General features: G+C 41.6%; 1 protein-coding gene across 1 annotated transcript in view; it reads right to left on the reverse strand.

Moving 5' to 3' along the window:
* Positions 1-8,383: 8,383 nt before the first annotated feature.
* The window catches only part of SAMTOR (S-adenosylmethionine sensor upstream of mTORC1), a gene marked incomplete at both ends in the record, with an annotated part of 34,112 nt that continues 27,092 nt past the window's right edge, over positions 8,384-15,403 (reverse strand). Inside the window, 2 exons of the mRNA XM_084265483.1 lie at positions 8,384-9,013; positions 13,543-13,657. Coding sequence (XP_084121609.1) covers positions 8,384-9,013; positions 13,543-13,657 — 745 coding nt within the window. The remainder of the gene's footprint in view (positions 9,014-13,542; positions 13,658-15,403) is intronic.

The following is a 15,403-nucleotide window of genomic DNA, read 5'->3' on the forward strand; positions in this document are numbered from 1 at the left end:
AAAAGCAAACAGATCAGGATAAATACTGTATTTCAAACATAAGCTCCTCCTACACAGATCCATTTAACTGACACAGTTTTCTTTTTAATATAGTACAGGAACAGACAGTAATGTTTTCAGGGGGGAATTTTGTAAGCAAACCTGGCTAGGGAAGTCTCACTGGAGACCATTAGTACCTTAAAGGATAAATGTCTCCCTGGTCTGAGCTCAGTCTTTAAGCATGAGGACCACTGCAATCTCACCAGTGTCTAATCTTACTGAGTTTGCACATAAACAATACTATTAGTTGCTATAATTAGAAACAAAAAAAGTTATTGAGGAAAATCTATTTTCATTGAAGTCTCCATCTTGCTGTAATCTATATACTTTCCTAGCTATGACAACATTGTCAGAGGCGTAGTTCAGAGCTCTCCAATTACAGGCAAAAAAGGTTTTTTACTCTGAAATCACAACCCTGCTCTGTATGCAAAATGGGTTGTAAGTGATGATAAGAATGACTCAGAGAAGAGTCTTTCTGTGAAACTACATGTGAAGAGAACCGCGGGTACTACTGATTTTTGCTCCTTTTGTGCCTAGAAATTCTAAGCCATGAGTCACGGACAAATAAACCAGAGCCTACACCTCCAGAGAAAACAACAGGTGGATCACAAGAAAATCAGCATCAATAGTTTTTCATCTCTAATTTTCTCAAGTATCAGAAATTACAAAGAGCCCCAAAACTACCAGTCCTCCAAATTCCTTTAGCTAAAACTTACTGAAATGTTATCTAGTATTTATACTTATATATAACTTTTTGGTTTAAAATTATTAATGGAAAGCTTATCTAAGACTATAATTATAAAGGTGAGTGGCAGAGTCCTTAACAAGTAAGGAGACTCCTATGTAGCACCTATAACTTTTTATGTAATTACCTAATTGACCATCTTGAAGATCCTTCTGAAGAGTTAAGGGTATGAGAGTGTAAGAGCTAGGTTATAGCTTACTGCTTTCATTTATAATGCCGGGGGAGCAGGGTGGTGTAAGAAAGGACACCTTGACTAAAACTCAAAACTTTGATTTTATTCTTGCTTCATTTTTAAATTCTTGTTTATTAAACCAGTGAATAACAAAAGAACAAGTCATCTGCTGAGGACTGACATCCAGTGTAAAAACCAGCTTGAGTGTAGATATACTAGGCCTAAGAAAGCCTTTTGGTTAAATTACTGACATACATGTAACAACCAGAAACATAGGATACATTCTCAAATTACACTAAACACCTAGAAACTCATAATTATGTGTTAAAAATCTGTTGAATTGAAACAGAATACACACCATATACATACAGCAAATGGTTATTACATGGTGACATTGCGAGTTCTTTGGATTTCAAATGCACATTTTCATAGTACTCATTCTTGTTGTTTTATACATATAAACTTGCTGCTTAAGATCCTGAAGTGTTTCTCCTCTTGCTTGATAATATACTTACTGTTCCTCTCAACCTTTCATTTGTTTTCTGCTTTGCACAGCTAACAGAGGCCAGTTAGCTATCCTATCAGAGGTTACAATGTGTCAGGTATCCTAGCACTGTCCCCAGCCCCACCATTTCTTGTACCACAGGCTTCATGGACAACTTGAGCCATTTATTCCAACTCCTACAGATTCCCCCCTCCTCCCAGTTCTCTCTTGTTCAAACTGTGAATAGAATCATTGAATCATTTAGGCTGGAAAAGCCCTTTAAGATCATCAAGTGTAGACAAACAATGTTATATCTCCTTCTAACCCACAGTATCAAGGTGTGACTACTGCTATGCCGAAGCACACCTGCCACCCCATCCTGTCATCTTGATTCCTGAGCCTTTCTGGAACCCTTCCAAGTCAAGGGGCTAACACTGCACATATTTGTTCAGAGAACAGCCTCATGGAAGTCAGCAGGCTGGCTCAAACACAGAGAGCGGAAGCTCTTGCCTAATGTCTGGCTTAAAATTTCGCTAGTGTCACTACATTATCTTCTGGTGGGATTGCTACACTAGCAAACTCCCCAGCAGGCAAGTAGCCACTCTGGCAGAAAGCTCCTCTGGTTCAGCTTCTGCCAGGCAGATGGAGGTTTGCTGCCACTGCATCGTGAGGAACAGGGAAGAGAAGCAACTGTTCTTGGTGGAAAGACACAAGGTCTGCTTGAGCACAAAGTGTTTGCAAAATGACAGCTCCGTCTGTGAATGCAACCTCCTCTTCCCGCTCTTCCAGCCAGCTAGCAAGAAGGTGTACTGCTCAGACATGCTACTAGTCATTTGTCATCTTCTAACCAAAACACGTGGTCAATTTTTTGGTGAAAAGAGGAGGAGGCAGCATTTTCATGATTAACATATCCCTTCACACAGGTATTACCAAATAAATGTAATGCAGCAATTCAACCCTTTTAAACTGGGAAACTTAAGTATCTGATTTTTTCTTTAAAACACCGCCATTAGTTACTCATTTCTGGTAAGACAACAACTGTTCCAAGTTGGGGGCGAGGTTGGGGTGGCTGTTCTGTTTCTTCTTTAAATAAACAGCCTTAAAGTTTCAGGTTGCAGCACCTGAGCTACCTATCCAAGAGCTTTCCTATATGGAAAGGATCACCACTCCTAAAGTAGTTTTAACGCTAACTTGCCTAACAACATAAAAATAAGAAAACGAAACCCAAGAAACAACCCCCTGAGATGGTTCAGTAATTTGACTACTTGATTTAAAGTCCAGGTGTGGCCTCTCTGAAACTCCAGAGCCACTTTCCTTCACTTTCGATCTATCGGTTTTAGCACTTTTTAAAGCAACTCTGAGAGGCTTCTTTTAGAACAAGCACTCGCACCGAGTTCGCACACCAGCACGGTAGCCTGAAACCCCAGATGAACCACTGCGGTGCTTTTCAGCTGCTAATCCCGAGCCCAGAGCACGGATGGCCAAAGGCAGAGCACCCGCGGAGGCACCAGATGCCGGCCCGGCCCGGGAAGTTTCACGAGGACATTTGACTCTGCGAAGGGGGAGCGTCAGCCGCGGGACTACCGGGGCAACACCGCTGACCACAACGTGTCGTCCCGGGAAGCCGCTCCGTGCAGACGGCCGGCCAGGACCCGGGCCTGACCGGGGAGGCCGACGCTCCCTCGGGGCTGGCCGCCAGGCCGCCCGAGTCCCCGCCTCGACGCGGAGACGGGCCCCTGCTCCGCGCGTACGGCGCCGTGGCGCAAGCCCGTCCCGGGGGGTCAAAGGGGTGTGTGCAGCTGGTCCCCGCCGTGCCCCCGGGCCCCGGGAGCCGCCCCGGCCCCGGCGCCGTCCCGCACTCACCTCAACAGGCGTCCCGGAAACTTCCCGCCCCCCGCGCAGCGCCGCCGCCATGTCGAGGCTGAGCGAGGCGTCCCGACTACGGGCCGCGCCAAGGCTCAAACGCCGCCGCGGCCGGAGGCGTTGCTGGGGCGCAGCTGGCCTTGGCCGGCGGGCCGAGCGCGGTCCGCGCCTTCCTCGGGCGCTCCCGGGCTGAGGCAGCATCTGGTGAAAGGATGCAAAAACCCCTCACCCTTAGCGGGAACACGAGTTTCCTTAACGCAGGCAGTGAGGGCTGTGTCGCACCCGGTACCACTGCTGAGGGGAGCAGTGTGTGACTGCCTCGGCCAAGCAAGGCACAGGGGGAGGGGGTGAGGGGCTGGCCGAGGGACAAGAACCTGGCTGGGGCAGCAACATCCAGAGCAGCAGGGCCTGGCCACAGCAGCTGAGCCCAGCGCCAAGTTATCGGGTCACCGTGGGCAGAAGGAAGGAGAGAGGAGAGGAGAGACCCCCACTCACTCGTGCTACCCCCGGCCAGGGCCGGTCCAGCACCGGCGCTGTGCTGCTTTGCGCCAGCAGCCTGGGGGACAGAGCAGCGTTTTCTTAGCAGAGTCGCCTCCGTGTCCCCTGGCACTGGTGAGCCAGAGTGGGGTTCTAAGTGCTCCCATCAGCACCCTCCAGCCCCACAGCTGTCTTGCTTTTACAGAATCTGTAGCATCTAGATGACAGGCAAGAGGGAAAGCACAAAACACACCAAGTTAAGAGGCTGGAAGACTGACACTCCCCCCCCCCCCCCCCCAATCCCAAACCTATAAACGTGGTGCTTAAGACCTGGAAGAGGGAAAGCCATGTTTGAATCAGCTACAAGACAGACTGAACCCTCTTGAGCCTTCCCCAGCACTCGCTAGCAGAACTCTCAGGTTCCCAACTGACTGGTGATTCCCAAACAGCAGCTTTCACCACCCCCATGTTAGATAGAAGGCACATTTCTTAACCAGCTATGTTTTCACAACACTCTTGTGTTAGAAATGCGTATTTTGTATGGGCTCTCACAGGCAGGTGGGCAAGAGCAGCAAGTTTCTGGATCGTAGCAGTTCCATTACTAAGACAGTCAAAACAAGGATAGCTTGGCTTTGAATAAGTTTAGACAGCTGCTGCACAGGGGCTCTTTGAACTGCAAGAGGGCTGGCCTGCTGCAGTTTCACATCCTTTGTTCCCATAATCCCTTCATCACTAGCCCTTCCACCCCCTTAGTCATGAAGCACCAGTGCTGATTCAGTGGCAGCTGCATGCTCCCAGCATCTCAACTTTGACAGTCTTTCCTGCCTCAATTACTGAGACAAGTGATTACCCAAAACCACAGCCATCTCCAAAATCCATACCCCTCTTCAAATTTTAAATAAAACTGGCCAACAAGTCTAAAAGTTACATAGATTAGAAAAGAAAAACAAAACATGAGGTTGCCCTCTAACAAGCAGAACAGTAAAATCTCTGTTTCTTACTAAGTCTCACCTTCTTCAGATGCTTTATGGCTTCATGAGCAACACTTAGTTGACACTGTATCTGTCCAACTGTGATTAAGGAATACTCTATAAGCAACCATTTATTGCACTTCTTGGGAGAATACTTTACTGAAAAAGAAGCAGAAAACCCAAATATATATATATATATATATCCCAACTGCAAGGAATCAGAGATGTACTGCTGATTCCTGGAGATGCGATTACGATGACTTAGAATGATCACACTTTTAAAGCCAGTCAGCAAGTCTCCCTGCAGCAGAAAAGGACAGAAAGACTCTGCAGGAAGCAACACTGAGAACAGCCATGAAATCACATTTTCTAATCTTCACTGTCAAGTAAGAGCCCAGAATATACCAACTGGACTCTGCAGTGTTAGGGACTGAAATCTAATTTTCTTAGAATCTGAATCTGAGTAGGAGCTTTGTGTTTTCAGTTCTTCGGGCTTCTTTTCCCATTGTGATCTCTTCCCTACTCTAGTAATAGAGCAATGACCTCAAAGGGCCAACATACCCTTGCACCTTGAGAGGTGCAAAGGTATTTCAAGGAGATAGAGGAGAAATTAAGAACATCTAGAGAGAGAAGAGAGAAACTATTAAAAAGTGAATGCATCCTAAACAGGCAAAGAAATATGATGCAGGATCAAGTGGTCAACTAGAGAAAGCCCTCAAAGCCCTTCTGTAAAGCAAGAACTCCAGCTGAGATGCAGCAGCTGGAATTGAAGTACCAAGTTTAACTTTTTTTACTGTAAAACCATTTGCTTGACAATTAGGAAATAAACTAGACATTGTTTTCAGGGGATTAAGCATAAAACCAATCCACACAAAGAAAAAAAAAAAAGACAACATTTCCATCCCAAAGAAACAATTCTTTAAAAAAGATTTTCAGTTTGTTATTTTGTTGATTTTTTTAATAAATGTGCTTTGTTCACAAAAAGTAGTGACATAAAGACAACAGAAATGCAAACACACTTTTTTTTTCCTCTCCAGCACCTTAACAACAACAAGAGATCTCTTGCACAGTCATAGTTTTCAAATATTTCATAACCTAGAAACATTCTTCTTGCACTAAAGCCAAATATCCAACAGCTCCTGATATCCCCACTTTATTGTTCAGGGAGGTGTAAGTTTTTGTGTAAACTTCTTCCTCCACCACAATCTACTGCCCCTTGTAAAAAAAAAAAACAAAACAAACCCAAACAACCCCCTCCCTGCAAATCAAACCTCCCCCTCCAGAACCCCTGAACAAACAAAACACCCACTTCACGTATGTAGAATGAGCAGCAAGAAAACCAAGCCTTTATGAATCTTGGGTCCCTAAACCACAAATACAATGGTGTCAGCAACATGCCAAGAAGGCTTCAAATTTTAAATGTTAATATTTTAAACTATTTTGGGGGCATAAATCTTGGTCTGAATTGCTTTTTTGTATGACTCTCAAAACCATTCTACATTACCAGTGCCAACATACATGTCAGCTGGTTAAGTACACTTTGCAGTATGCACAGATTAAGCTTCCATAAACAGCTGAATTTCTAGCACCAATACTTTAGCTTTAACACGAGCACTGCTGGAGTCAGTGGCTGGCTGGGAAGTTGAAAGGCTTCGACTGATGAACATTTTAGGGAGAATGAAGAGGTAAAGCATGAGATGCAAATACCAACTTACAGCCAGTTTTGAAGCCACTGTGTATTTAATTAGACATATTCTCTGTAAAAAAAAATTTGGAATTCAACCATGATACTTGTATGTCTAATCTTAGTTTAACTTACCAGAATATAACTGTTTGGCTTGTTATTCAATCTGAATGATGCACACAATTTTGAATGGGGTATTGAGGGATACTTTACATTAAAGAAGAGAAACACAAAAAGATTTTGTTAAAGAATAAAGCACTGCAGTCCAGATCACGTCTGAGTGCAAGCTGGACCAACGTGGGATAACTTTATGTAGGAAACAGTATGATAGAAAAACAGGTAGGTCAAACCATGACACTTTCAGTGCAAAACTTCAATGGAAGGAACAAGTTTCAGTTTTGTAGCAACCACTGTATAATCCACACTGCAAGTTCAGTTTATCTAGTAACCTCTGTACTATAAATATAACGTGGTAGCTTCATATGGTGTAAGGTGTATTTCACCACAACCACCTGTGAAACTATGTATTAGTCTTTGCTACCGTTTTGCTCAAGTCAGTTTTAAACCCATGATGTGGCACCTAGTTCAAATCACTTATCAGGCACTTACACGTAGATTTGACTGCCTAACATTCAAATCTGAAAATTCTGGCCATTATTTTTAAATGGAGGGAAATCTACACTAAGCTAATACTGAATCCTCTATTTTTACTGTTGAACAGAACTGGGTTTTTTTCTGCAAAACCGAATTTATTACACAAGTTAATAAACCGAACAGATGCAGAACACTTCTGTTCCATCTCTTTATAGTGCAGACCACTTTTCAGACAGCTACCGAATTTTTACTTGAATAAATGGAAGATTTTGGGGCCCAAATAAGCAAACAAATAGTGTATATTAACATCACTTGTGTGGTCTGAATACACTGCTCTGTACAAATAGGTGTATCATTGAGAAACTTTGATCATTATGTTCCTTTGCACAAATTCGGTCTGTAGTTACTGGGAGGTCTACAAATAAGAGAGAAAGTTATTTGCTTTTAAAACTTATAAATAATTTACTTTAAAATATGACAAAACACACCCTGTCCCCCAAAAAACACAGCTTAAAGAGAATACAGAACACTATCACTGGGGAAATACTGATATACGTTAGCGCTTGTACACTCGGAACATTGCAAAACCATGTTCCACCTTTGCAGTGAAACGTACTTATCTAGACGTACCATACTCCTCGGGGCAGGGGGAGATAACCTCTTCAGAAATCTCCTAACTACTGTTTGTGCAAAGAAATTACACAGTATGTATGGGTATGGATGGAGTTATTCCAGTGTTTTTGGTGTTATCTCGATTTGGCGTTATATCTCAAGAGGGCTGCAATAAACTTAAAATCAAATGTGCAATTATTCTAGTTTCTCCAGCCCAGGCTTAACCAGAGTGAAACAAGTTTTGGAAAAAAAAAAAAAAAGTTTTGTTCCATAATTAAGAAGGGACATGGATAACCAAGTGTCTTAACCTATCTGCACGTTTAATTAAAGTGCAAATTATTTCTTCCTACATATACTTCTCAGAAGCCCACCAACTCCAGTGTCTTAAGCTCAACCACACTGAGTTAAAATACTGAAACAACATTTAGCAAATTAAATAGAATTCACACTTCACAGCACTAAAGAAAAGAATGGTACCTTTCTGGAAAAAAAAAATTAGTGATACAAATCTAAAGAAAGTAACAGCAATTTATGCTATGACATGAGTCATCTGCATAAAATTTGGGGTTTTTTCACTTTCATACAAGAATAAATTTTAAAATTCAAAAGTAGAAAAAAATAGCAAACTCTGTAAACCTTTGCATTTCCTTGATGCAAACCATTTGTCTGTGTTGAGCCCATGTTAGTATAGCAAAATTAGTTAAGCAAGAAGTTTGACTGAAAGGGCATCTCAACGACTACATTAACTTAGAAGCAATATAGGATCTTCTAGCTCATAGAAAGGAATTGAACTAGACTGGCTTTCTCCGGAGTCCGAGTCGTACGGAGCATCGGGTAGCTCCATAAAACCATACGCTAGCTGTTCATCTTCTGTATCCGATCGGACGTAGCAGGAGGTGTTGGAATACTCCTCATCCTCTATGCTGTTGAAATCCTGTGGGATGTACAACATTCCTGGGTAGTTCCTGCTAACCAAGTCACTCGTTGTTTGCAGGGAAGTTTTCCTAAACGCCATCAGGTGCATGTGAGAAAATTTGGAATACTTGAAGCGTTTAAACCCCAAGGATTCTATGGCAATTTTCCAGCTTTTCATCATCATAGCCCGTCGATTCTGATGAGATGAATCAGGAGTTATTACAAGCAACAAGCCATTTAATACGAGGAGTTCGTGTGCCTTCTTGCAGCATATCCATCGCTGATAGGGTGATGGAAAATAAGAAAGGAGGAGCGAGAAGACGACCACGTGGAACAGTTCTCCAGGTAGAGAATCAATGGGGTTTTTCAGTTGCTTAAGAAAGGCATCTATAGCATCCTGTGCCAGCTGGAGGGGTTGCTGAATTTGAAGATTCAGGAAGTCACATTTGTATACACTCTGGTGGAGTAAGAAAAACAGAAAACCAAACAAACATCAAGGTTAATTGGAAGAGCGAATACAATCCAAGCCCACAGAACATCAATGATAACCTCTCCAGAACAAAAAGTACTACTTTACATGCCTATAGAACATGCAGTGAATGACAGACACTAAACTGGTAATTGAACGTGAAAGCAGAGACAAAACATTCTGCAGAGCACATCTGAAAGGTGGAGTTACATCTGTTGCATTTTCAGGACAGGAAAATATTTACAGTGTGTTTTATAAAGCAATATTCAGAAAAGACATCATGAGAACACTATTGTAAAGGCATTCATAAAGCAACTGATATGCACAATTGGTTCCAAGTAGCAAAAAAATGTTATTTCTATTTCTATAATACCCCATTCTCTTCTGAGAGTATGCAGTAGATTAGAAAAAGTAATCAATGATAAATAAAATCTGTGACTTATTTTTCAGTAGCTTTAATCTTGGTCTCCAATATTAAAAAAAAAAAAATCAAGAAAGAAACTCGCATTATGTGGCCATAATCAAGAAATTTTAATTGCTTCCATTATACCTGCAGGGCTATATTCTGCTTCCTTGTAATGTTTAGAACAGGAAATTAACAGTAGCAATTTCATGATATTCTCAATTTTTAACAGAAAGAAGTGCTTTGAAGAATAATTATTTGGAGTAACAAACTTAACTTTGAAACAAGACTTAAAAAGTTAGAGGTTATACATCCATCCACAGTTAAAAAAACAATTTAGACTGCAAGTATTTCTCAGTAGGAGAAAAATACTCATAAAACAGTTACATGGGAATCAAGTATTTCAGGACTAAAGTATGTTTCGAATGGAATCAGAACTCTGCAGGCAGTTTTAGGACAAAAATGCTGCTAAATTGGAGAGTGCTACTAAACTCTAGATACACAAGTCTTGAACTGCTGATAAAATCCTTCTAGGATGTCGTATTTCCATGCATCCACTGACATTTAAAAATGCAATTCCACTTTTCATTCCAGAACCCTTCCAGCCTCTGGGTTTTTTTTGTCTCAGATTATACTTTTTCCAATACAACCCCTGCTGCATTTTTAAAAATTTATTTATTGTAGACAAAATTCAACTCCTATATGAAAACACCACTGCTACTTGTGCTCTGGAATATTTGTGTTATAAGCGGAATGACTGAAGGAACGGTGAACAAAAACCACTGGGTCAAGACACCTGTTCTGCTTACCCCAGTCTCAGCTTCTCTCCTCCTAGTTTCCAATACTGCGTGTTTCCCTCAGTGTACCTTACACCAAGACGCTGAAAATGATGAGTAAACAATGCCTAGCTAAAGAGAATACTAATCTTTTCTTGGGGCAGTTTCCCCTGCCCCACCTCAAAACACAAAACATTTTAATGGAAACATATTTTCACATTCCTGTCTCTACAGTTTACATTCTATGTGGAACATATTCTGAACAATTTGAAGACAATCATTCTTTTATAACTAACAATCCACTTTCTCTATTTTCTCCACAATTATGCCCTCCTTATTTGTCAAATTAGCTGAAGTATTTTACTCAACTACTTGGTCTATATCCAAAGCATTTCTGTACATAAAGTGGATTAATCAATTTTTATTAATTATTTAACCCTCTATTCAAAATTATACAAGAAACCAACTTCTCCAGAAGCTTCTGTATTTCAATGTGTTTTGAAAGGTGATTTGGTATCTTACCTGAAAGATCTGCAAAATCAGAGGATTTTACAAGTTTTTCTATTTTGAGTTTCTACCACTAAGTTACCAGATCAACACTTCAGGTCAGAAGATGGCATTAACTACCATACAAACCCTCTGGCTGTTGTTCTGAAACCTTAAATCAGCCCAGGCAACTGCTGACCTAATGATAAATTTATTCAGGAGGTTATGGTGCTGATGCAGCTCAATGTAGTCTCATCATGAATACATCAGGGCTTATTAGTTCTGTTTTGGAGGTGGTCTTGAGCTTATTCCAGCAGACACGTTTGAGTGCACAAGCTGTACTCCATGTCACTCCAAGAATGCTCACTACCTAGGTTTCAAGGTGCCCTGAACACATCAAAGTATCCAAAAGAATGGAAGTAAAGCAAAGCTGGTGAGCCTGAGACAGGCCTCACAGTAACTACGCTGGTCTGTACAGTAGCACTCTGGGGACTTCCTATCATCAAGTTTGTCAGATGACAAGAAATCAATTATCTTATTCCTTTGTACTGGCAGAGAACCTGAAGAGCTGGTTAGTACTCAGAAATTCCAGCTATCTGACTACTCCCTCTCATGTTGTCTGGTCTGTATTGCTCACATTCCTCCATTACATCCACAGAACTTTTAAGGGACTCGTCCAATAATGGCTTTAGTCACTTGTCCTGGTTCCTGTAGGGACAGAGCTAATTTTCTTCCTAGCAGCTGGAACAGTGGTGTGTTTCAGATTTAGGATGAGAATAATCTTGATAAAACACAAATACTTTAGTTGCCAGGCAGTCACGGACATTTCAGCTTCTCACACCAGCCTGCCAACAAGGTGGCAGAGGGTGCCCAAGCACCTTAAAGGGAACACAGCCAGGGCAGCTGACCCAAAAACAGGCCAAAGGGATATTCCATAGCATATGGCATCATGCTCCATATGTAACTAGGGGATTTGGCTGGGAGGCAGCATGGCTCAGGATCTAGCTGAGCATCAAGTCTGTGTGGTAAGCAATTGTGCTGTCTATCACTTGTTTTGTTTCTTCTTAAAAGGATTATCTTTCTTTTCTGTCCTATTAAACTGTCTTTATCTCAACCCATGAGCTTTACTTCTTTTTCTCCATCAAAAGAGGGGTGGCCAGCAGGGACAGGGAGGTGATTGTCCCTCTCTACTCTGCCCTCATGAGGTCCCATCTGGAGTCCTGTGTCCAGGTCTGGGGCCCACAAAACAAGAAAGATGTAGAACTGTTGGAGAGGGTTCAGAGGAGGGACACGAAGATGGTTAGAGGGCTGGAGCACCTCCCCTACGAAGAGAGGCTGGGGGAGCTGGGTTTGTTCAGGCTAGAGAAGAGAAGGCTGCAGGGGGACCACATTGCAGCCTTCCAGCACCTGAAGGGAGCAGAGAAACAGGAGGGGAATCAACTTTTTAAAAGGGTAGACACTGGCAGGACAAGGGGGAATGGATTAAAACTAAAGGAAGGATGGTTTAGATTAGATATTAGGGTAAAGTTTTTTACCGAGAGAGTGGTGAGGTGCTGGAACAGGCTGCCCAGGGAGGTGGTGGATGCCCCGTCCCTGGAGGTGTTCGAGGCCAGGTTGGATGGGGCCCTGGGCAACCTTGTGTAGATCCAGGTCTGGAGGCTGGTGGCCCTACCTGTGGCAGGGGGGTTGGAGCTCTGGGTTCTAAGTGACCTGATCTAGTGAAGATGTCCCTGCTTACTGCATGGGGGTTGGACTAGATGATCTTTAAAGGTCCCTTCCAACTCAATACATTGTATGATTCTATGTATTACCACTTTAGATGCCACAGGCTGTCACTGCAGTGGCATGTGTCTCCTTTACATCCTATGCCATGCCCAACAGCATGGTGCAGATGTCCTACAGCCTCGTAAGTAGTGGAAGACAATCATGTTTGGGTAACTGATGCCTGTTCTTCAAATTAGACAAGGTGGGAGTCCACTCAAGTTTAAGTGTTTCAGATGAAAGTAACACTGATTTGCTTTAAAACGCGTTTCTCAGACTGGAGTTTTTTTTCAGGAATCTCTTTCATCATCTCTAAGCATAATCACAAAAATGTAAGTTAGGTGTTAGTGGATTAAATTAGAGGACATTACTTTCAAATTAACTGTATTATTGTCCTCGTACACTACTCACCTCTCCACTTCTACAGAAGGTTACCTTAGGCCACTGATTTTAATAGAGCTTGATTTTATACTGCAAGGTGTCAATGTGTGTGTGGTCAAAGGTTTTTCTGTTTTCTGTCAGAAATGCATTTCTTCCTGGATCTTTTAATTTTCATTCTACTTCACATTTATCAACCAAGCAAAATGACAATTAGGGCTGACAGAAGTTGGGTCAAGAGCAAAAGACAGAAAGAATATATTATTACAGCAGAATTAATGCATTTGAGAACCTTACTACCTAGAGAAGATAAAGCAATATATCCAAAAAGTGCCAATAAATTTGTCCTCAGAATTGCTGATGATATTTGATAATATTTGTAGCAATAAACCAAAGAGGCACCTCACAGTGGGCTTCTGGCTAATAACACTCCCCAGAAAAACTCTAAGTACTGTCACTGAACATTTCCTTCAGATAGTGAATTTTCCAACTTAACAATTCACAGTCGAATGATAAAGGTATAACTCTTCAAAACAGATTTTTAAAACAAAACACAGCTACAGTTTAAAGCCTGTTCATAGCAAGGGATGTAGTAAGGAGACACAGATATTTAGGATACACACCTAAGTATTAAAAATAGGTTTACATGCATTTTGAAGCATTTAAAATATCTAAGAACCAAATTTACATTAACTTTAGCAAACATTACCTACCTCAACAGCTGGAACAATGTCTATGCCAACTGTCAGAAATTCTTCAAACTTCAGAAATGGATTAAAGCAGCTACCAACATCAAGTAATCTGATCTTCCCCAAGGAGTGGAGCAACCTAAGAAACAGCAAGAACTCAGTTTTATCAAATGTTATTTTTGAAGCTATATTCTGAACTACAATTTCAGATAACTAATGTAATGAAATTTCTTACAGAACACCACCGTAGCAACTCATAGAAGTGAATGCCTTGAGCTACTGAGACACCTAAAGAACCAAGCTCCATCAATGAAAGAGATGGTCCTTAAGTGGAAGAGTTTATGTTCAGAGCAGCTGTAATACTGTTAACTATTAATTCATTAATAGAAGCTAAGAAAGGCAAAATCACAGCTTTCACGTGAAATTCACAGAGAAGAATGATACAACTTTCCAACACGCAAATGTTGCCTTTTGCTTCCAGTTTCTGTAGCCAATTCCAAGTGGCATCTCCAAAATACCATCTGTCATCTTTATGGGAAAGATTGAGCCCTACAGAGACAGATAACCACAAAAACTTTCAGAAACAGATCCGCAGGGCCAACGGAGTCCAACAAAGCCATGGCTGTACTCATAGCAACAGCAAAGCAGTTAAGAAATACTACAGAAAAAAAAAATATTTAAACAGCAATAAAGACATCTGTGATTCTCCTAAATCTCAGTGATTACCACAGAAAGAATGTTGGCGAAGCAAGAGAAGATTCTTGTTGCATACAGCAGAATAATAATGCTATGTGTTTAAGGACTTGCCTTCTACGTGGAATAGAAGATATCCAGGGAATACTTCTGTTAAAATACCAGCACCACCAAGGTAAATAGTTATCTTTAAGTTAAAAAACCACACACTGTAACTCAGTACTTAGAGAGATTTCCGAATGAAGATGATAGCAACAATTTTCCTCAGCCAGTCACGGTGTAATCTGTCCAATGGGAATTTGAATACTGCAGAGGGACCATTGAGATCCTAGAGGCCATAAACCATGAACATGGGATGAACTTTTTCCCTAGTATGAGATTTCTCAGGTGAGTCCAACTCCTTGTCTACCAAATGGAGACAGTAATGGCAGGTTCTCAAACACAAAAACGTATGTCTGTATGTACCCTTACATTCTACAGCACAGTCCAATGGTAACAAAGGAATAAAAGACATATGGGACCACAGGAAACACAAGAGGGAATGTGACTCTATGGTGTACAGAAAACTTCCCATAAAGAAGGGTGAAAGCCTCCAAATAGAAAATGTTAAGATCTCTAACGTGTTCAATTAAATACCTGTAAAGATTAAAATTAAGCAGCACAACCCAGAACCCTCTAATCTCCAGGAGAGCTCACTTCACCTATGGTAGAGTGAAAAGTCACTGTGATATATTCTGCCTGCCTCTTACAAAACCTGCATTCTTGGCTGCAGCATTATTTTTGAGTGGGTGAAGGGTGACACAACTTCAGATAACTACAGCATTAGGGCACACTTCTGGAAAGCTACAATGTCCAAGTCAATGCAAATGTGCTTTGAAACCTTGAAGTAGCAGAGATTCACTTGTTGCTTGTCAGGTTTTACTGCCTCTCAGAACACAGTGCAATGCATTGCTTCGTGGCAGTTCTCATGCTGCTAGTTATAAGTAGGAACAGGACCTTACTTAGGTGCTTGAAACCATTTTAAAGTTCTTGAGAAGCACTTAAATTCAGTCACTGAACACAGAGAAAGCAAAGACCTCAGTGGTCTGAATACCACTGGTTCAGATACCTACACTTTCAGTACTCTAACTCTTAAATCAGATTCCTCAGCGAGAATGTAACTGTAATTTTGGTGTCAGTGACTCTGTTAGAA

Source organism: Gallinula chloropus (genome assembly GCF_964237585.1).
Source record: "Gallinula chloropus genome assembly, chromosome: 1".
In the NCBI taxonomy this organism is placed as follows: domain Eukaryota; kingdom Metazoa; phylum Chordata; class Aves; order Gruiformes; family Rallidae; genus Gallinula; species Gallinula chloropus.